At 42.7% G+C, this 22,287-nt stretch overlaps 2 protein-coding genes across 2 annotated transcripts in view; one reads left to right on the forward strand and one right to left on the reverse strand.

The window, feature by feature from the left end:
* Positions 1–526: 526 nt before the first annotated feature.
* On the reverse strand, positions 527–4,505 carry snai2 (snail family zinc finger 2). The gene is made up of 3 exons (XM_053611901.1): positions 4,218–4,505; positions 2,919–3,449; positions 527–2,535 (listed from the first exon to the last, which is right to left on the reverse strand). Exons 1-3 carry the CDS (start codon positions 4,294–4,296, stop codon positions 2,354–2,356), a joined length of 792 nt encoding a protein of 263 aa, XP_053467876.1. The 5' UTR covers positions 4,297–4,505; the 3' UTR covers positions 527–2,353.
* Positions 4,493–22,287, forward strand: part of sntg1 (syntrophin, gamma 1) — a 29,406-nt gene continuing 11,611 nt past the window's right edge. The window contains exons 1-11 of the mRNA XM_053611649.1: positions 4,493–5,333; positions 5,622–6,163; positions 18,060–18,193; positions 18,537–18,586; positions 20,346–20,480; positions 20,568–20,624; positions 20,724–20,781; positions 20,876–20,919; positions 21,509–21,550; positions 21,636–21,738; positions 21,943–22,025. Of these exons, the coding sequence (XP_053467624.1) occupies positions 18,560–18,586; positions 20,346–20,480; positions 20,568–20,624; positions 20,724–20,781; positions 20,876–20,919; positions 21,509–21,550; positions 21,636–21,738; positions 21,943–22,025 (549 nt within the window). The 5' untranslated portion in view covers positions 4,493–5,333; positions 5,622–6,163; positions 18,060–18,193; positions 18,537–18,559. The remainder of the gene's footprint in view (positions 5,334–5,621; positions 6,164–18,059; positions 18,194–18,536; positions 18,587–20,345; positions 20,481–20,567; positions 20,625–20,723; positions 20,782–20,875; positions 20,920–21,508; positions 21,551–21,635; positions 21,739–21,942; positions 22,026–22,287) is intronic.

The raw sequence follows: 22,287 nt of genomic DNA on the forward strand, positions 1-22,287 counted from the left end.
ATTGAACATTGTTGCCATACGGCAACAACTTACGAAATACCCCCCTAAAATAATTTTAAAAAAAGGTTTAAATATATTTTTATTACTTGAACTAATTCCAGTAATAAAAATCTATCTTTTATATTTAAATGTAATAATTCATGCAGTAGAGGGGCGGCTGTGGATCAGGTGGTAGAGCGGGTTGTCCACTAATTGTAGGGTTGGAGGTTCGATTCCCAGCCCACGTGACTCCCCATGCCGAAGTGTCCTTGGGCAAGACACTGAACCCCAAGTTGCTCTCGATGGCAAGTTAGCGCCTTGCATGGCAGCTCTGCTACCATTGGTGTGTGAATGGGTGAATGAGACACAGTGTAAAGCGCTTTGGATAAAAGTGCGCCATGTACCATTTACCAGTAGAGGGTTAACGATTATATTTCAAGGTAAAATGTAGTTGTGGGAAGCTGGGGACATGGGGCTGTAGATTTTTTTTATTTATATATATATATATAGAATATTATATATTTGTGTAAATGTAACATCAGGGGAATCACCCAGCAGCTTCCAACGCAAACGAGGACGCTTGTCGGTACGAGTCATCTCCCGAAAAGTGATGTCGAACACCTGCATTGTGTGCTAGATCCAGCTCTGAGGCCACAGCGCTATCTAACCAAACATTCCATCACCTGGAACGCTTCGGCCGTGAGTCACGCGCCTTTAAGTACACGTCTGTTTAAAATGTTCATCCCCCAGAGGCGACGAGACAAGTGTTCATTCATAGCAGCGCAGTCAAAATACTCATTCACACTCATCTGGGCGTTAGAATAGAAGCGCAGGAACGCATTTCGTAGCCCGTGCGCCGACCGTATGAAAGGCGCTATTCAGATAAAGTCATGAGATCCGACTCCATGACCGAGAGCACATGCTAGTGTATTAATCGAATCATCAGGACTTTCACTCGGCACAGGATGTCCTGATGGGCCAGGCGCGTTTAGAGCAAATGGCAGGGAAGTGAGAGAGCTACATAGGGAGGAAGTGTGACATTTTTTTGGGTGGGGGGGGACTTGGAACAGGTTCACAAAGAGCAGGTTGTCTTTTTCCGAAAAATGTTTTTACACTTCCATACTCAAAAAATATTAAATTTTACGCGCATCATCGTTCTCCCGATTAGTCTCCTAGGAGATTTGACTCGCTTGAATCAATTTGATTCATTTCTCTGATTAGTCGGAACGCATTCTGGAGTCAGCCAGCGCAAGTATCCCGATTATTCTCCGCCGCTTAGTCATACGAGGGAACCGGGGCTGGAAAAATGAGCGGAACATCTCCACCTTTCATGAATCAGGTGAACGCTCAGTGAGTCAAATGACTGCTGTAGCAACAAGCGCACAAGCACTCGCATTGTGACGCCAAGTTAAAACACAGCGCCTGAAACGTTCCGTCGGTTCGACTTGGCCGCACTTCTCAGAGGTATTCAAAACGCCTACATCAGGCATGCCGTTAATACACGACTCGCCACCATGCTTCCGACACCTGCACCGACTGCGTTCTCGGGATTTATTAATAACAGACGATGGTTTAAAAAATACCAACAGGAAGCTTTTTTATTTTTTTTTCATAGAGCGTATAAAAAAAAAGACACAAAAACCGTCATCTATTGGCTTAAATGCATACGTACGAACAATATACAATCATTTCAGTCACACATACATTCAAATAATGTATCAAAAAAAAATAATCGATTGCGGAGAAAAAAAAAAAAAAAAGTCTCTGAGAAAAAGAAAGCACTTGGTGGTAGAGCGCTGCGTTGGCAGGTGAAATACTTTGCACTTGTTCCCTCTACGACGATGGCTTTTGGTCCTTGAGTCTTTGGTCTTTTGGTCATACACCTGCTGTTGAGCAGAACAGCTCGAACAAGTTCATCGCCATCCTGATAAATATCCACGAATGGATAATAATAATAATAATAATAATAATAATAATAATAATAATAAGTCGGCTTTGGTTATCGCTCAAGTCCTGAACGAGCAGGTTTCCTGTTCTTATGATAGTACGGAGCAGTAAACATTTTCTTACAGTACACAAAAGGATTCGTTTCTTTTTTTTTTTTTTTTTTTTAAAAAAGCCCAAAAAACAGTCGGAATACTGTTTACAAATTGGAAGCACATGACGGAGCGCATGATTTAAGAGAGAGAGAGAGAAAAAAAAAATGAACACTCGGTCACACGCGCCCCTGGAATTAAGAATACTGTGTGCGGAAATTGCAATGTTTTTTTTTTTTTTTTTTTTTTTTTTTTTAAAAAAGGCACCGTGAATTTTCCAGAGCAGTTTTTTTTTTCCCCCTCCGATGGGGAGGGGGAGGGAGGATTTGGGATGGGGGTCAGTGGGCGACGCAGCATCCCGACTCCTCGTGCTTGTGCAGGAGAGACATTCTGGAGAAGGTTTTCGAGCAGTTCTTGCACTGGTACTTCTTCACGTCCGAGTGCGTCTGCAGGTGGGCCCTGAGGTTGGATCTGTCGGCGAACGCGCGGCTGCAGTGGGAACACGAGAACGGCTTCTCGCCTGAAAATGAACCACACACACACACTGGAGTCAGAAAGTGGAAAGAAAAACAAACAAACAAACAAACAAACAAACAAAAACGGACACAAGGTGCAAAATAGTTACTGTTGTGCTGCATGCAGAAATAAAAAAGGTTCTGTACTGTGACCTGGTCACTTGTACATATGAATCTTGTACTATGAATCAGGTTTACCTTTAATTAGTTTTGAGCTTCCAATTATTTATTTAAAAAAAAAAAAAAAAAGTAGACACACACACACACACACACACACACACACACACACACAATCTACAAGGTGCGAGAGATAATTAACACGTTTGAGTCTCTACGTGTCGAATCGACACACTGTGTGTATGCATGTGTGCGTTTCCTTCTAACTCACCTGTGTGAGTGCGGATGTGTCCCTGTAGAAGCCACGGGCGCGAGAAAGCCTTGCCGCACAGCTTGCAGACGCACGGCAGCGTGTGTGTCCGTATGTGCATTTTGAGCGCGCCGAGGCTCACGTACTCCTTCTCGCAGTACTTGCAGCTGAAGGCCTTGCGCGCGTGCACGTCACAGTGCAGCTGCTTGTGCTTGAGCAGGCCCGCGTACGTGGAGTACGACTTGTGGCACAGGGCGCAGTGGAACTTCTCCGCCACGTCCGAGTTGCCGCTGCTGCTGGTGGTGGTGGTGGTGATGGTGATGGAGGCCGGCTGCTCGTGCTCGTGCTCGTCCTCGTCGCTCCTCGGGATCTCGTGGCTGTCTTTGGGCGACGGGTATCCCGACACGGGCGAGAGGTCAGTGGGAAGCGGCGACAGCGGAGACTCGCTCGCCGTCCACATGGTGATCGGACTGTACATCACCGGGCTCAACACCTCGGGCTGCGGGATCACGGGCATCACCAGGCTTTTGAGGAGCTGCTGAGACACGAACGCTGCAAACCGCAAAACGTGTGCGTCAGCAACCAATAACGATAAATCACATAACACCTGTCTCACATTTCCTCCCTGCACCAGCACGAAGCCGTTTCCTCCTGTCCACCGACACGTTTGCTGCATTACAGAAATGTCCTAAGCAGTACCATGACTTGGCAGTCGTATGGTACCTTTAAAATAATAAAAATAAATAAACACGTGCATGTGGTGCACCCTTAAAGCGTTACTCTAAAAACATTCTTAAAGGTGAAAATATGTATTAAACACCAGTTGGTTCTTTAATAGTTCCTTAAAGAGTTTGTTGGATGAGTACACGTTCTTAACTTCGTATATAGAAGGGGGGCGGGGGGAGTACCTTTCGCTGTTGCTGCAGTGGTACCCTCAAGTGTACCATTAATACACATCTTTTACCTAGACATGTGTCTGAAATCATGTTAAAGCTGCATTAGGCTTCCTGGGGAAAGACAGGTATTAAAAAAGGGACGCTTTGAGTGTACCACCTCAGCGACACGGAAACATACTACAGTAGTTTAGTAGCCACTGTGCACACTCTTAAAGGTTCTTTAAACTGGTTCCACCATGTTGCAGGGTTCCACATGGACCCTTTAATGGTTTTCCTCTCTAGCACAAGCCTAAATCTGATCCTGACAGATCACGTGGCTAGCGCGCGCGCGCGGGTGTGTGTTTTAAGCTACTTGTAGACTGTGAAAGGAGTTCAAGCAAAAGTTCTGAAAGTCGGTGCTGAAGCTCCGCTGGGTTCTGCTTACCTGCCGGACAGTCCAGCTCGCTGTAGTTCGGCTTCTTGGCGGAGTTGAAGTGCTTTTTGACGAGGAACGAGCGCGGCATCTTGGACCTGTTTTCCACCACAAGAAGGAGAATGTAACGGAAAAGCCGAAATCCCCCGCAGCAGGTTAAATCCTCACAGCGCACTCCGACACACACTCATATCCTCCACCCAGTCGGAAAAACTTCCACAGCGCCTCTACAGCGCCATCAAATACTCCCGAATCAGGTGCAGGGGGCGGGGCGCAACCTCATTTACATAACCCGAGGCCCGGCGGTGTCCAATCGGGTGCCGAAGGCGGTGTCTGACTCAGGAAGTCATTTACATAATGGCGTTGTTGGCCCTCCTATTGGCGCGTCATGCTTGGTGGGAGGAGCTTACGGAGCCGGTGGAGAAGGAGACAGGTGTTTGTTTGTTTGTTTCCACCCCAACGAAGCGTTTAACGTTGCGTGTACAAACAAACAAACAAACAAACAAACGTCCGGTGTTTATAACGTTTAAATAGTCATATCTACAAAAATTAATTTCATTTAAAAATATTTAATAACAAACACTTTTCGCATAATTTTGCATTGCCCTTCTTGGGCAACTTTATCACGTGATTCACACGTGTTTACGTTTCCACGTGTGACGACGTTCTGGCATTTTCAAACGCGGTGCATGTCTTTCTTTTTTTTTTTCTTTTTAAACCTTAAACTATATTTAGAGCACATTAGCTATATTATAAATAAGCTTTAATTATACGTACCCAATTTAAAAATAAATAATAATTAAATAAACGTTATTTTTCTGTATAGAATGTTACTATTTTATAACAAGTCCGAACAGCTGTGTGAGATCACGTCCTTGTTTTTAGACAAGCAGGTGAGCCTGTTAATAAAATTGCACTAGCGCCCTCTTGTGGTCAACACCAGCAACAACACCAACACCTAACATCCCCAAACACCCATGTGGAAACGTCATCATGCCACGTGTTTGAAACGTTTGTTTGTTTGTTTGTTTGTTTTGTGTGTTTTTTTTTGTTGTTAAATTTGTACAGAAGGGGTTCGCAGTAAAATACACGTTTTGGTGTTTTCCTGCTTCCAGGTTACCTGATGGGGTCTGTGATCTAGTTTTTTTTGTTGTTGTTACATTAAAGTACAACCCACCATTATAAAACTTGTTTTATTCTATTTTTATTGCTAACAGTGGTTAGTCTGTTTGACTGTTCACGTGAATTGAAGTCAGATAACTTAAAAACAAGTCGCCTAAAAACAATATCAGCTTTGTAACTAATGTGTTGTTTTGGTGGAAAGTTCAGGGCAAAAAAATTTTTTTAAAGCGATGATATTACTGTACACTTCTTAATAATGAGTGTAATATTTAAATTATATTTCTTATTTTACAGTTAAAGAGGCCCCTGGCTACAAAAACACTGATCTAAATGAAAAGCGGAGGTTAAAAACACCAGCATGTGCAAGATGGAGGTGCTCCAGGACCAAGATTGAGAAAGTGCCTCTCTAATTTAAACACCAAAAAAATTAATTTCATTAAAAGTTACACCGATCAGCCATACCATTAAAACCACCCGCCTAATATTGTGTAGGTCTCCCTTGCTTGTGCCACCAAAACAGCTCTGATCCGTCGAGACACGGACTCCACAAGAGTCCCTGAAGGTGTGCTGTGGGATCCGGCCCCAAGGCATTATCAGCAGGTCCTTTAAGTCCTGTAAGTTGCGTGGTGGGACCTCCGTGGATCGGACTTGTTCGATCGGAACGTCCTACAGACGCTCGATCGGATCGAGATCTGAGGAATTCGGAGGCCGAGTCAACACTTTGAACTCTTTCATGTTCCTCAAACCGCTCCTGAACCGTTGTTGCAGCGTCTCAGGGCGAAATATCCTGCTGAAAGATCCACTGCTATTAGGGAATGCCGGGTGTACTTGTTTAGGTAGGTGCTACGTCTCAAAGTAAGATCCACATGAATGCCAGGACCCAAGGTTTCCCAGTAGAACACTGCACAGAGCATCACACTTCCTCCACCAGCTTGCCTTCTTCCCATAGTGCATCCTGGTGCCATCTCTTCCCCAGGTAAGCGACGCACACACACACCTTACACACGGCGTAAAAGAAAACGTGATTCATCAGACCAGGCCACCTTCTTCCATTGATCCATGGTCCAGTTCTGATGCCCATGGTAGGAGATTTCGGAGGTGTACAGGGGGTCAGCATGGGCGCTCTGCAGCTACGCAGATCCCTACGCATAAAGCCGTGATGCACGGTGTGTTGTGACTCCTTTCTATCAGAACCAGCGTTAAATTTTTCAGCAGTTTGTGCTACCGTAGCTCTTCTGTTGGATCAGACCAGACGGGCTAGACTTCGCACTCCAGTGAATTTTAGGCAGCCGTGACCCTGTCGACGGTTCACTGCTTGTCCTTCCTTGGACCACTTTTGGTAGGTACTAACCTCTGCATACTGGGAACACCCCACAAGACCTGCTGTTTTGGAGACGCTCAGACCCAGTCGTCTCGCCGTCACAATCTGGCCCTCGTCAAAGTCTCTCAGATCTTTACTCTCGCCCATTTTTCCTGCTTCCAACACGTCAACTTCGACAACTGATTGTTTACTTTCTGCATAATAAATCCCACCTTCAACAGGTGCCACTGTAACGAGATAATCAACGTTATTCACGTCACCTGTCAGTGGGTTTAACATTATGTTAGCATGTTATTCAGTGGAATAACCCCCCTTCCGCTGTTCATTCAATGTTGTTTAGCAGTACTCTTCCGTTACAGTTTGTTATTTATTTAAAAATTTAACTCCTACATACTGTAATGGCCATGACTCGTTTGCTCTTTAGGCAGAATCCGCATGAAGAACCTTCGTGTAAGAATCAGAATTCTTTAAATGAGTCTCAGCGTTAGGAACCCTGGGTAATTAAAACGACACACTAAACAGATTTGCTATCTCACCTGCAGTAGGAACGGAGTTGGATTCCTTATCTATCAAATCCAATTACTCGAGACGTTGCTTTGTCCCGCGCTCAGCCGGCGCAAGGGCGTTTTCCTACAAGGACACGTTTCAAACTTTCCTGCATCTTCTGTGTAACGCGTGGTGCTCCGAGTCAGACAGTCACTCATCTCGTGAAGAACGATACGAGAATCTGCTATTAGATCCAGTGGAAAAAAAAAACATCGTATTACTACCACAGTACTGGAATACGGACGGTATGCGGAATCGTACCGTGGGGTTTATTTATTTTAACGATCCCGCATTTTCTGTAAGTTTAACAGTTAAGGAAGGAGTCTACAGTGTCAGTGCCCCTCCCACCACCCAATCTTGCTCTCTAGACTCCCGTGGCGTCGTCGCTTTTCAGTTGTTATATTAGTTCAAGAGAACGGGATTCCAGGGAAAAACTGTTTATACCGTACCCGCTATGTACACGCAAGTGAGAACTTGTCTCACGAAATGTAACTTCAAACAGATTTAAAAGAAAGTACACGTAGGGCCTGTCGTGCTGTAATAAGGAGAAAACTGTTCGCGTCGTGGTATAAGAGGTCACTTCGTGACGTGGTGGAACTTTGTAGGTCGCTAACTAGCCGAGCCGTCGTATAGCCGCATTGCATTCTGGGATTTTAGTGATTCCACTAATTCTAATTATGATGATGTTGAATGTCACTGAAACATGACAAGTGATTGCTCTTTTGGGGTTTTGTTGAGCGAACAGTGAAATGTGACCGCTATCCTTTAAGTCTGAGACAACACTCAGTACGTTTACATGGACAACTGTAATCCGATATTAACCCGATTAAGACGATACTCTGATTAAGAAACTAGGGTTAGGGTTACTGGGTTAGCGATTATTGATGACCTTAATCATACTCGAAGTAAACACAAATGGAATCAAGACGTGTGGAGTATTCCTGTTTTAGCCGCATTATCGACGTGTGTTACAGGCATGTACACACCTTAATCACACTATTAACGTCGTGTGAGAGTTTTCACCGCATTTTGTGACAGGACACGTACACACACGGCAGCGCTCAACCGTTTTACGGCAAACAAGAGAGCACGGCTGCGTCCCAAACCGCATACTCACTTACTATATAGTAGGTGAAATACATGTATCTGAGCTACTATATTAGACGGTAAGTACGCGGTTTGGGACGCAGCCCACGGCTTCAAGCAGTCGCCTATTTGTATGCACAGCATGACAAATAATTAACCGCACTTGAAGCGTTCGTAAAATTAAAAATAAAAACACCCAAAACTGTATACGGTACCAACTGTATGTCGATACGTGAAATTCTGGAGGGACGTCGGACGGCGTGGGGACGTAATGACGTGTGCCGTTAATCCATCTATGTTCTATAATACGTACAGAGGAACATGAAAGGAGTATTCTAAAAGCGACTCATGTAAACACCTTAATCAGAATATTATCTTATTCAGAATAAGGTCAGTAATTAGATTACTGCTGTCCATGTAAACGTAGTCACTGAGACAACACATCACTAATATAATACTGCAGTATAAACACAGGGCATGTGTTTCAGCGTGGAGTTTTCCTTTAACACCACAGCACTGGGAACATTTTTCCAACCTTGCCGATCTTATAGACTGATATCATCAATAAACACACATATAAAAGCTGATCGCCGTTCTGTTTCAGAAAGCAATCAAGTAGATGTGTTGTGTGTGTGTGTGTGTGTGTGTGTGTGTAAGTGAAGCACGGAGTGTGTTGCGTCCTGTTGCTAGGTATGACTCATGCGATGTGAGAGGAGCATGTTCTTTTATTCATATTTACAGTGAGAATTATACGCAGCGTGCAAAATTAAACGACGGTGATTTTTTCTTCCCCCTGATAGAAATCATTTGTGAAGGAACTTCTTTTTAGTTTTTTTTTTTTTTGCTTTAAATAAATAAATAAATAAATAAATAAATAAATAACGTTGAGATGTTTTTGGCAAACTCTCAGGAACTGCTTCTAATAAAACCGATTTATACAGCAATAATAATAATAATAATAATCATAATAATAATAATAATAATAATAATAATAATAATAATAATAAAAGCGGTTATGATGGGAAGACTTTGTCAGAAGGGTCTCCACGGAAACAAACAAGGAAGAAAATAGCTTGTAGACTCAACAGTTCCCCCCCCCCCCGCCATCACCCCAGTGGGTGTTCATAAAAGGTATAATACAGCAAGGAAGACTCATACTTGGTGGAAATGTTAGGAAAGTTGTTTGAACTTGAATTCATAATGACATGTTTTGGATACTGAATTCTTTCTAGTCTGGTAGCGATGAAGATGTTTTCCTCATCTGTAGTTTTTAAGCTTTTTTTTTCTCTCTCTCTCTGCAGCCTGTCTCATTGGGTTTGCTGTATCAGCTCCAGGGAAGCGTATTGATTACAGGAGCACTCAGAGGACCCTTAAGCTGCAGGAGTGACTCTGAGGTTAACATCAGTCTCAATACAGCAACTCCCAGCAACACCTAGAGACAGAATAGGACCAAAAAATAAATAAATAAAAAATCCCATATGTACACTTTAGAATTATTTACGACCTTCAAATCTAGTGGCTTTCTCGTGGTGGAAGTTATCAGCTTACTAACTAGCTTCTGCTGATGTTAGTAACAGAGATCAATGACGCAGTTGTCTCATAATGTAGCGAGCTGCTTATTGACGGTGTCTTGCTGCGGAACAAAAAGTCCGGGGGCTGGAGCTGGATCTGATCATACTCATCATATAAGCCCTAATCCTTAACCAGGCTGTACCACACGAAGCACATTTATCCGGTGTGAAACACGCGCCACCCTTATGGTTCGACTTGGTCTCAGATAGGAGGAGACGGATCAGGTCAGACTCTGGCCCCTGGACCTTTGACTTGACTTGTCTCAGATAGGAGGAGCTGGATCAGGTCCGACTCCACCCACTGGACTTTTGGCTCAAATCCGTCTCGGGTAGGAGGAGCTGGATCAGGTCCGACTCCACCCACTGGACTTTTGGCTCGAATCCGTCTCGGGTAGGAGGAGCTGGATCAGGCCCGACTCCACCCACTGGACTTTTGGCTCGAATCCGTCTCGGGTAGGAGGAGCTGGATCAGGCCCGACTCCACCCACTGGACTTTTGGCTCGAATCCGTCTCGGGTAGGAGGAGCTGGATCAGGCCCGACTCCACCCACTGGACTTTTGGCTCGAATCCGTCTCGGGTAAGAGGAGCTGAATCAGGTCAGACTCCACCCCCCGGACTTTTGACTCGGCTCGTCTCAGGAGTGGTTGGATCAGGTTTGTCTCTACTCTCTGGATTTTTGGCTTGACTCTCTCTCAGATAAGAGGAGCTCAATCAGGTCTGACTCCACCCCCTAGACTTTTGACTCGACTCGTCTCAGTTAGGAGTGGCTGGATCACGTCCGACTCCACCCCCTGGATTTTTGGCCCGACTCTGTCTCAGGCAGGAAGATCTGGACCAGGTCTGACTCCACCCACTGGACTTTTGGCTCGAATCCTTCTCAGGTAGGAGGACCGACTCCACCACATGGACTTTTTGTTCTGCAGTGACAGGTGCTTGCTAAAAGCCCACAACATGGTTGCCTCTGCTAGGAGGTTACAGCTTGGACATAGAAGGGTTTTTTAAACATATGCGCCCAAATCAACATAAATATATACTGAAAAAAAATTCAGATCTAGTTTGTTTTATATATATATATATATATATATATATATATATATATATATATATATATATATATATATATATAAAATGTGTGTGTGCGCGCGTGTGTACGTGCGTGCGTCTGCGCGCGCGCCGACGTAGCTTCGCTTCCGCAATCAAAAGCAGCGTCGTGTCTGCTCCGGTCTCGCGGACCGAAGAGATGTTTCCGTGAATATAATGAGCTGCTGAGAGACGAACGGTGTGCGCGAGGCTGGTGGTGTTTGGGTGGGAGGGGGGAGGGGGGGGTGTTGAGGACGCGCGCGCGCTGGGATTGCTGCAGAGAATGCTGGCCGAGGGGACAACCAACTACCGGCCCGTTAATGTCCACTGTATCCACGGAGAGAAGAAAGAGAGAGGGAGCGAGGGAGAGGGAGAGCACGCGCTTCTCGTAGCCTCGTGATGGGGAATATCTGAGGATTTTTGTGTGTCATTGCGGATTGGACTGAGCCGTGGTGTCCGGGTGCATCCGCTCTGTGCGTGCGTGCGTGCGTGTGTCATGGGCTGAACCGAGCCAAGCAAGCGGGATCGAAGAAAGCAAAATTAGCACCTGTTAACAGAATAGGTAAGAACTGTCTACATGCATGCACGGCGCAAAATCTGACATTGCAATGCAGTGTGTGCGCGGAGACGCATGCGTGCGTGCGTGGCTTCATCCACACATTATATCCAAATAAACACAGCAAAAAAAAAAAAAAACAACTGCGTTTAGAACGAAAAGAGCTGCTTTTTTTTGGGATGGCCTGAGCAGTGCAAAGAGACGGATTAGTCATCCTGTCAGTCAAAATCTTCTAATAGTAAACCTGAAGAAACTGATGCAGTGCAACCTTTCAAATCTTTCAAGAATGATAGGATGACAAAAAAAAAAAAAAAAAAACCTACACCATACTCACTACTCATTATCCTGGTACTAATAAAAGGATAAAACAATTACACTTGAACTTTTAAAATGACAGACCCCCCTCCCCCCCATTGTATTCTGAGATGCCTGTCTGCTTAGGTGTACTTGCATTTGTTCCAGGATGAAGATGTTTGAGGATTTCAGTTCATTATAGCAAGTCCGATGATTCCTAGGAGTATTCTAATGAGCATTCGTTATGTATACAGCTTCTGAGAATGAGGCTTAGATATCTGCTTAAGACTGGGGAAAAAATTAATTAAATAAATCAGGTTGTAGTTAAAAGCTGGGAGGGGATACATTTAAAAAAAAAAAAAAAAAAAATGCTCGGAGCAACTCTTATCGAGGAGTAGGAGTAAATCCTGAGAGTACATCTTGCATCATCGCAAACTGATCAACCACGCATATATTCTGATTTAATAGAAGAACACAGTATGTAGACTCTTTATGAGGGCAAAAATAAATAAATAAATGAAGTCACCCACAGTGAGAGGAAATCCATTTGTTTTGGATAATTAATATAGTTCCACATTAGATTTAAAACATTATGTCCTTTTACTTTGAACTAAAAAAAGAATAATAATACTCGTAAGCATGACCTGAACTTACCAACTTTAGTACATCTGTATCTTAAGACGGTCCTTCTGAAATGTCCTTTTCTGCTGAGAGTCAATCCTCCTGTAATTCGTGTTTCCTTCAGTGTTGTAATGCATTGTAGAGAAGCAGCTTCTTATCATGATGCTCCCACCACCGTGCTTCACAGTGGAGATGGTATTAGCCAGGTGATATGGAGTGCTTGCTGTTCTGTCCAAAGAGTTCAATTTCCATCTCATCAGACCAGAGAATCTTTTTCCACATGTTGCCTTTAAGCCTTGTATGCCTTTCACTCAACAGTGGCTTCCATCTTGCCACTCTGCCACTGAAGGCCCGATTTACGGAGTGGGGCAGAGATGGTAGTACGTCCAGTAGGTTCTCCTATCTCTGCACAGAACTTTTAGAGTGACTGTTGGTGGGGGGGGTTCTTTCTTACCGCCCTGACCAAGGCCTTTCTCTCCCGGAAGCCCAATTTGGCTGGACGCCAACTCTAGGAAGGTTCGAGGTTATGCCAAGCTTCTTCCTCCTTTTCAAAATGATTGACGCCACTGTGGTCCAGGTAGCACTCGAAACCTTAGAAATTGTTTTATATCCTTGCCCTGATCTATGCCTTCACAAAGTTTGATCACAGTGATCCTCAGACAGTTCCCTGGGGCTTCATGGCTTGTATTTTTTTTTTCTTCTTTTTTTGTCATGACAATGCAGTGTAAATTATAGGGCCTTTATAGACCCTAGTGTGTGCCTTTCCAAACTACGTCCAATCAATTCAAATTGCAAAAGCTGGACTCAGAGTTCTAGACACATCTCAAGTATGATGAAAAGCACGCAGGATGCACCTGACCACACTTTGGAGCGCCACAGCAAAGGGTCTGAATACATTTGTAAAGAAGAGATTTCGAGTTTTTGATTTTCAAAAATCTGTAAAAACATGTTTTCACGTCATCGTTATGGGCCGATTAAGTGTAGATTGATGGGTAAACATGGTAATTATATCCATTCTAGTAAAGGGGTTTGAATAGGTTATGAATCCAGTGTAGTAGCAATGGCGTCATCTTGAATATCGATGGTAATGATGTGGTGCATCTGTTCATTTGTGTCCCACTGTGAGCTCTGGGTCCTCTCACCTATTTATTTGCTCCCCAAACAGCACAACGATCAATAACTACACAGATCTAGAAGCGGCTGGTCATGAGAGATAGATAGATAGAGATATTATTATATTATGTTATATTATATATATAAATGGGGAATCTAAAAATAGGTGTGTTAATAATGTGAAACCCATATGATATGGTCGAGCCTTATATAGGATCTCATCATAAGCATAAGACTCTTATACATATACATAGGGACAACTGATTGAAAAGACAGCACTATTTTTAGGCTGAAAGGCGCACACACACACACACACACACACACACACACACCACATTATCTGATTGGACAGATGGTATGGGTTTGTAACAGGATTGAGTAAAAAAAGAATGCAATATGACTAAAAAGTGGTCAATATCCAATTATTTTACTACCATGATAAACAAAAACAAAAACAAACGAACTAGCATTTGTCAATCAGTCAGTGCTTTGACTCAGCTTGGGACACACAACTCCATCCTACAATGGAATACATCAGATATACCCTCTGATAGATATATTTTAGTGTTTCTTTGCGTAGGCCGGGGAAAACACAATCACAAAGGCTTTGAATGCTTTTTAAATATTCGTGAACGGAACGCACCATGGATCACGTTTCTGCCTCTCCTCCTATCTTATGTAGGAGGATGGACATCTAAATATTCGTATTGTTTGCTTATAGATAGATTGACATGCTTGATAAGTCTCATACTCTTGAATGGCCGTCCAGTTTAAACAGAAGGAACATAAAACACAAACCATGCAGTCGCGGATGTAACCGAATACAAACACATGATTCAGAATAACGTAACGCGTTCGAAGCAGATACAAATACAGACACGAGAAAGCTTCCTAAGGCATGAGATTGAAACGAGAGGTGCTCTTTGGGACCGGGATCTCGTGGGATGCCATAAAAACCGTGCAAGCTGGAGGTATTTACTATAATATATGGGTGAGCGGTCAGATATGAAGCCTGCAGGACTAAGTAAGACCACGCGTTGACAACATTCATTCGTTCATCCTTAGTAACTGCCTGATCAGGGTTACAGTGGTTTAAATGAAGCTAGTGGTTTGTTTAGATTTTTGAACCAACTACAACCGTTAGACAATATCACGAGCAGGCACTGTACAAACGAGAAACTTTAACGAGCGTGATGAAACGAAGAGAATTACGAACTCGAGTGATGTAGATGAGGTTGAGGAACCGTCAGAGACAGAAGTAGTGGTAGGGTTCATATTCTGGTTTAGGCCACATACACTTTGGGGTTAAAATTCAGATACAGATTGAGATACAGATACTGGCATTGTGTTACACCCTTATACACATTCATAAAATGGTTCCTTTAGTAGATTACTGTTTAAATACGCGATCATAAAATGGCCCTTCTCATTATTTGGAATGTTCCAAGGACGTTTTTATTATTACTGCCACACCCTGTGGGGGTTTTATAGATATTTGGGGCCACAACACTTTGTAATAAACGCTCTCTCATTTTGCTTTGTGCCCATTCATCCAACACACACACACACACACACTCACTCTCACTGGGGTCTGTATAAATATTCATAACAATGCTCATCAAAGAAAGGCGTACCCGCCTCACTGCTTCTTATTATGTTTCCTAATAAGTGCCAGTTAATTTCTTGTCAGCAGAATTATATTATATTTTTAATTCTACCTCCTTTACCAATGGGAGTTGAGTGCTAGCTGGTAAGCAGCAAACAAACCATAATCAAAACCTTATTCTTTTTTTTTTTTTTTTTAATTATCATGCTACTTGTTTTCTGGTGGCCTCCACTTAGCTGGTTTGTATTATTTATCACACTGTCACTGGCATAATAATAAAGGCGGGTGATTTGTTTCCGTTTCATTTACTCCGAGCGCTTCTTTTTCGCTAACACCTCCTTCCAAGCAATCACAGTAGGTCAGGCTGCGAGTCATTTACACCCCAGTCAGTCTTTAGCACTCTACAGTTGCTGTCGAATAGCCTTGACCCGGTTTAAAACAACAGCGCCGGCCACCATGTCGTTCTGATATATTATATCTTGGAAATGCAGGATTCACTTGGCCTTGAGAGATCACCGCAGGATGATTTGATAGGGATGAAAGGGTTAGGGCTTAAACCCCTACGAACTGCACTCCAACGTGTAGAGATGAGACTTACCTTAACGTGGACTCTTATATGCGGTTATATTTATATGCAGTTATCATGCACATGCATGGAGTTACCGTTACTCATTCGTTGGCAGCTCCTGGATTTTTTGACCATAATGAAAGTCCATGAAGTCCGTATTTCAAGAGCTTCAGGTAGGATGACCGTCAAGAACACTCTGCTTTTTGGCTCCAAAATGGCTGTCCCCTTAGTTTTGAGGCTTTTGGTTGGACCTGAGCAGTCAAGATAGCCTTGTACATTTCTGTATTTATGAACTGGGCAGCAATGGCAACTCAAAGGCCACTCATGCCATATCATGCACATTGACCCCAACTTATTATGGGCTATGCGAAGAAAAGAATTTCATTGTGATGTCATGTATATGAGACAAAGAAAAGCTTCTTCTTCGTCTTCTTCAGAGTACCACAACAAGGAAAAGATTAGCAAAGCTCAAAAATGAGGAGGCCAAAACTTACAAAACCCCTGGGCAGACTGGACAGCAAATTATAACCATAGCAAAAGGGGAAGGTCCACACCCTCCAGGAACTGGAGGTCAGACTGGGGAACCGTCCTAGACCAAAGCTAAAAAAACCAAAAACAAACTCAAAGAACAAACTGAAAACAAGTGCCGCCAGTCTAGCACAGAAAAGCTACAGAAACAAAGGCCAGCTAGTCATGTGCTCCCATGAACGGCAAATGGGAGTTAGCATGGAGCAAACCAAGAAGCAAATAGAGCTACAAGCGTAAGGAACTTGAGACCTTTAATAGGCCAGCCCAGGTGTAGGTCGTCTTCCAATTACTGCATTGTTTGCTAACAAGACATGCAAACACCCACCACAAGGGGGAGGCAAATTAATCAAACATAGCAATCTCAACACTGCACTTAGGTTTTTTTTTTTGTCAGAATGTTCCACCATTCTACAGTTCAGGTTTGTCTAAGATGGAAGTGTTGGCTTGATTAAGTTGAAAAGTTTACTACATCTCATGTAATATAAGAGATCATTTATAAAGAACAGCCTACTTCACAATGCAGCCTGTTAACGTAGCGTTCGCGTCGAGGGACATGCCGTATCGTTACGCCTCTACATGGAGAGTCTTCTTCATCTCCTTTATGCAGTTTAAAAGCAATTTTACTTCATTTATTGAAAGCAAAAATGTTCACACATCCACACTGTGGCCTGTTTGTGTTTGTTCTGCCAGGTTGTGAAACTCGCCAGTGCGGTTTCCCCTCTTAATAATGCACCAATTGATTTTGGCGCTCTAAATCACTCTCCGGGAGGATGTGATTGATTTATTTAGGTTTTTTTTGCATCCCTTAGGCCATTCTGTTGAGAGACTGCAGCGGCAGAATAACGGCAAGCACCTTTTTGAAGAGCAACTACCATTTGTTAGCTCTTAAATGCTAGGATCAATGATGCAGATAATCAACAAACAACTAAGCAGACAGTTTTCCACTCACTTATGGTCTGTTGAGACTGCCACGGTTACCATGTCATTACAAATATGTACACAGCCTGTAGACTTGACCGAATGTAGGTGTCATTTGGTTTACGTGTAGCCTTTTAGATGCCTAGGACGACATACATTCCTATAGCTGTGTTATTCTGTTTTATTATAATATAATGTGTCGCAGCACGGGGATGGCGAGTTACATTTTTTATATCTGTATCTGTGAATCACCTGGACACTATTGTATGCTTGGATATGCTCGATAACTTCTGGGATCATCCATTTGCTTGGGGGCATTATCTGTTCATCAGATTCATCACTGGCCAAGTCTTTAATATCCCAGTAGATGCAGCTCGGACATAGTAGATGCAGCTGCGGAGCCTATCCTGGGAACCTTTTATGGGATGCCAGTACTCAGGGCACCATGGAAACACATTCATATATTTGTCAGCACTTAGCGTAGCCAGTTCACCTACTGACATGATTTTGGGAAGGGAGAGGAAACCAGAGAATCTGTGGGAAACCCATGTGGACATGTAGGAAAACATGCATAAGTCCACAACGATAGTAGCTCCAGCTATCAGGATTGAACTGAGGACCCTGGAGCTGTGACTTAGCAACGCTATCTGGTACACCAACATGGACGTCTCATGCAGCTAGTTTTTAGATTGAAATATCTTTGTACTTCAGATAAGTTCCTCAACCAATGGCTGCAAAACTGGAACTGGCAGGCAAATGCATCATGAATAAGAACAAATTGTTTTTAAAAGCGCTAGAAAACCCCAGATAACCATCTCAAACTGGAATTGAAACGCTATCTGTACTCTAAATGTACCCAGGATTCGGCAGGGTTTTCACACCACTCGGATTAAACGTTGAAACCAGCTTTTCTTGTGTTAGCAGGAAGGCCCAAAAACATGTGAAAGTTCACCGTCAGCCTAGCCTAAGGACCAGCACATTATGTGAGTCCCCACACGCCAAGTTATGCCTAATGGATTAATATTCGTGCTCACCGTGTTGTGGATCTTTCTGTGGAGGTAAGTTGGACTCTGAACCTTACGGTGACTATACGAGTGCTCTACTCTAATATGGCTTGGCATCATAAGTCATAACTTTCAAAAGGGTCCAAATTCAAAAGGTCGTTATCTACATCTGGATTTCTGTAAAGCTGCTTTGGACAATGTCTATCGTTAAAAAAAAAAAACACTACATGAATAAAACTGAACTCCAGGATATGTATGTAGTACAAAAAAAAAGTACTTTTTAAAACACTTACTGACTTTTAAGAAGCATCAGTACTGATTACTATGAATATACAGGATAGTATACAGTAATCGCTTAATTAATGTAGCTGATTGTTTTGTTTGGTTTTCTCTTAAGTGTATTGCCCCTGACATTGGCACATGGATTTCAAGACCTCAAAAGAAGAGGTAAGAGGATTTCCTGTTTATAATTTCTACTGAAACATTCTGAGGTTGTCTATTCACTATGTAAAAATATCTAAACGTAACCGACAGCCATCTTGAAATATATGAGTATTTTGTGAGACCACTGAGCTGGCAGTAACCTGATGTATGTTTTTTATTATGGCAACGCACACTGAGCTAGCGAACACGAACCTACAATGTAAAATACATACAGACTTGAAGCTTGCTACAACGCAAAACCTCTGAGTTCCTGTGGTTGAACGAGAAGGTCACAGAGTGCAAAGCCAAAGGGACCATCAAGGTCAGGTCTGATGCCGGGTGCCTTCTTGAACTCTACCCAGCTGATCCTGATATACACACGCACCAATTTATTCATAACTGTGAGTTTGTGTAATCTGTAGCCCTTTATGTAAACCACTAAACACTTTAAGACTAATGGAAGACAGACTAAGGGGACCGATGGTTGGATACAAGTGATCTCCTTGATATTTACCGCCGGGTCCATAAGTATTTGGACAGCGACACGATTTTTGTAATTGTGCTTCTGTACACCACCACACTGGATTTGAAATGAAGCACTCAAGATGTGATTGAAGTGCAGACTTTCAGCTGTAATTCAAGGGGTTGAACAAAATGAACTGTTTAGGAATTACGGATATGTTTATTTTTACAAAGTCCCTCCATTTTCACAGGCTGAAAAGTAATTGGAAGATTGGACAAAATGTTCATAGCCAGGTGTGGCCTGTTTCTTCGTTATTTCATGACAAATTAAGAAAATACAAGCTCTGGAGTCGAAGCCAAGCATCGAATTTGCATTTGGTAGCTGATTATGAAACTTTTGTCCAATTTTCCAATGACTTTTGAGCCTGTGAAAGTGGAGGGACTATGTAAAAAAAAAAAAATGGCTGTAATTCCTAAACAGTTAATGGAATTTTTCTGTTAAGCCCCTTGAATTAAACCTGAAAGTCTGCACTTCAATCACATCTTGATTGCTTCATTTCACATCCATTGTGGTGGTGTACAGAGACACAATTACAAAAACTGTGTTGCTGTCCAAATACTTATGGACCTGGCTGTATATCAAATCACTTGCATGAGGTCCACACAGCCTATAGGCTGCGCTTTAGTTAACAGTTAACTCACTGAGAAATCTTTATGTAAGGATGCAATCAAATCTGTATAAAAGTATATATTAGTAACAACAAAACACCACCAGCGATGACAAAATTTCAACAAAGTAAACAGCGTAACTATGTTAGTAGCTAATATTGTAGCAAAAATCATACCAGAAAGCTAAATAAGTATGAAAAATATTCAAGTCCAAACTAGCGCATTTCACTAGAAAGGTAGAATGCTAGCTACCTAGTTTAGCTAGCGAACTTAGCGGGTTAACGTCATATCATTTGAACCAACAATTTGCCACACAAGAAATAATTAAAGGAAATTCATTTTCTTTTTTTTTAAAATATACATTAAAATGAGACTAGCGCTATGAATAAGTAGCATAATAACGTACCTGAAGTGATTTCCCGGTATCTTTCTCAAACATTTTGATCCAAATACATTGATCGTTTTTAAAAGGTCTAATCAAACGTACTGTATACATCAACACACTTCCTCTAATTAGAGGATGTAGAATTGAGGAGGTTTCAGATGAGAAAACGTGAACATATGTGTTCCTTGGGACGGTTGAGATTTTTGGCGTTTAATTAGTCTGGAAAATGACAGATGTCTTGTGTTTTTCTTTTCTGCTCGCTTGCAGACAAAGACGGGGATTTATCTGCTGCAAGATGGTAACGAAGAGCCCTTCAATATCCGACTGCACTTGTCCAAAGACATTCTAACCATTCAAGAGCAAGACGTTATTTGCGTTTCTGGGGAACCGTTCTACTCGAGTGTAGGTTCTGTCGGGTCTGTTCCGTTTTTTGTGCTGATTGCGCCAGGCTTTTCAGGAAATCAAATGAATATTCACGATGTCTTGTAGGAAAGGACCGTAACGATACGACGGCAGACAATTGGAGGATTTGGTTTAAGTATAAAGGTAATTTATTACCTTTCGCATCCTGTCGTACGCAACTTTGTTATGCTGTATATCCGCCGCTACGAACTGGCGAGAAATAAATACGAGACTCTTTCTCAGGGTGGCGCGGAACACAAGATCCCGATTGTGATTTCGAAAATATCGAAAGAGCAGAGGGGTAAGTTATTGAATTCACCTCTACCTCCACTGAAACTTTTGTTTCTGCCGTTTGTCCGTTTTAACTGCCGTTGGATCTTCTTCTCTTTCCGCAGCCGAGCTCTCTGGTCTTCTGTTCATAGGAGATGGGATTCTCCAGGTGAGTATATAGCTCCATGCCGATGGGCGATATGATGTCGATATTACCGATCTACCGTAGAACATTAACAAAAAATGAAAACCCCATTCGGTTGCAGAACTTTTGAACATTTCTTTCGGATATTCACTGGGATCTAACACTTGTATTGAATGATTATAGTCGGAATGCACAGGTCATGCAAAACTAGTAACGATAAACTAATTAAATAAATTAAATAACGAACCCTAAATTTGAGGAACTATCTGCGCTCCACTGAGTTTGGTTCACATAGTGATTGATACCTCTGCGTTCAGTGGGCAGAATTTCCCCAAACCTGACCCTATCCTCATATTTCAGCTCGCCTGCAATCCTTTTGACCGAATTTCTGGCAAATAATTGGAAAATAGAACAAGCATGGCATAGTAGTGTGCTTTTTTCGGCTACCTCCTGCAAGGCCACGGTCACAATGTGACGCAAAGGAGTTGTATTTACACCGAAAGGCTTCACTTGTCATACAGGATAGTGGTCTAGAATGAAAGGAAGTAGATCTGGGAATACTGGATCTCTTAAATCCTTTTTGATTGCCTAACCGATGATGTATTGTCTCTAGATAAATGGGATAAATGTCAGAAGCTATCGCCATGAAGAAGTTGTAAGTCTACCTTTTACAAAATAACCTTTTAAAGAAAGCAGTTCTAGTATTGGTAGCTGAAGTTGAAGTTGCAGTTCTTCTTCAGGTTCAGGTTCTACGGAATGCTGGGGAAGAAGTAACCCTGACCGTGTCTTTCCTGAAAAGGACGCCCGCCTTTTTAAAGCTGCCGCTCTGTGAAGACTGCACATGTACGAATTCTTTTTTTTTTTTTTTTTTTAACACTTGTAGTATTGCTGTCAAGATCAGCCAAGACTTTCAGATATTCTGCAGTTTCAAAGTGGTTGCCATGGATGTTACAATACACCAACGTTTGCTTGCTAGTGTCTTTAGATTTGTGCAAAGCATGAAATCTGCTTTCGAGAGTTCTTACGTGATCCGTATTTTCCCCTTAGGTGTACCAAGTGACCAGAGCAGTGGGACATCGTCTCCACTGTGCGACAGTGGCCTACATCTGAACTATCACCCTAACAATACGGTACATAATATCGCATTACCCTCAGGTTCCCAAGAAGGACAACGCAAAAGCATTTGCCCTTTCATTGGAGAGCAAAATTGGTCATATTGTCTGGGTGGGAGTGAAGGCACTATTCTCTTTGATGTGTCAATCACAGAGACAGCAACCAGTCATGGGCTTCTGTATGATCATGTATGTGGAAGAGGGCAGATAGTGCTTTCCTCCGAGTTTGTTTAGCTGCCCTATGATGCAGCATGAGCAGCAGTTTGACGTCTTGGTTGAA

The sequence above is a fragment of the Ictalurus furcatus genome, chromosome 1 (assembly GCF_023375685.1).
Source record: "Ictalurus furcatus strain D&B chromosome 1, Billie_1.0, whole genome shotgun sequence".
Classification (NCBI taxonomy): domain Eukaryota; kingdom Metazoa; phylum Chordata; class Actinopteri; order Siluriformes; family Ictaluridae; genus Ictalurus; species Ictalurus furcatus.

What these genes read in the sequence shown, in the direction of transcription:
- snai2 (XM_053611901.1), bottom strand. Translation starts at nt 4,296, where the DNA reads ATGCCGCGCTCGTTCCTCGTCAAAAAGCACTTCAACTCCGCCAAGAAG. An exon ending in CGAGCTGGACTGTCCGGCAG is followed by an intron (nt 3,450 to 4,217) that starts GTAAGCAGAACC and finishes TGCGGTTTGCAG; the next exon opens with CGTTCGTGTCTCAGCAGCTC. An exon ending in ACACATCCGCACTCACACAG is followed by an intron (nt 2,536 to 2,918) that starts GTGAGTTAGAAG and finishes GTTCATTTTCAG; the next exon opens with GCGAGAAGCCGTTCTCGTGT.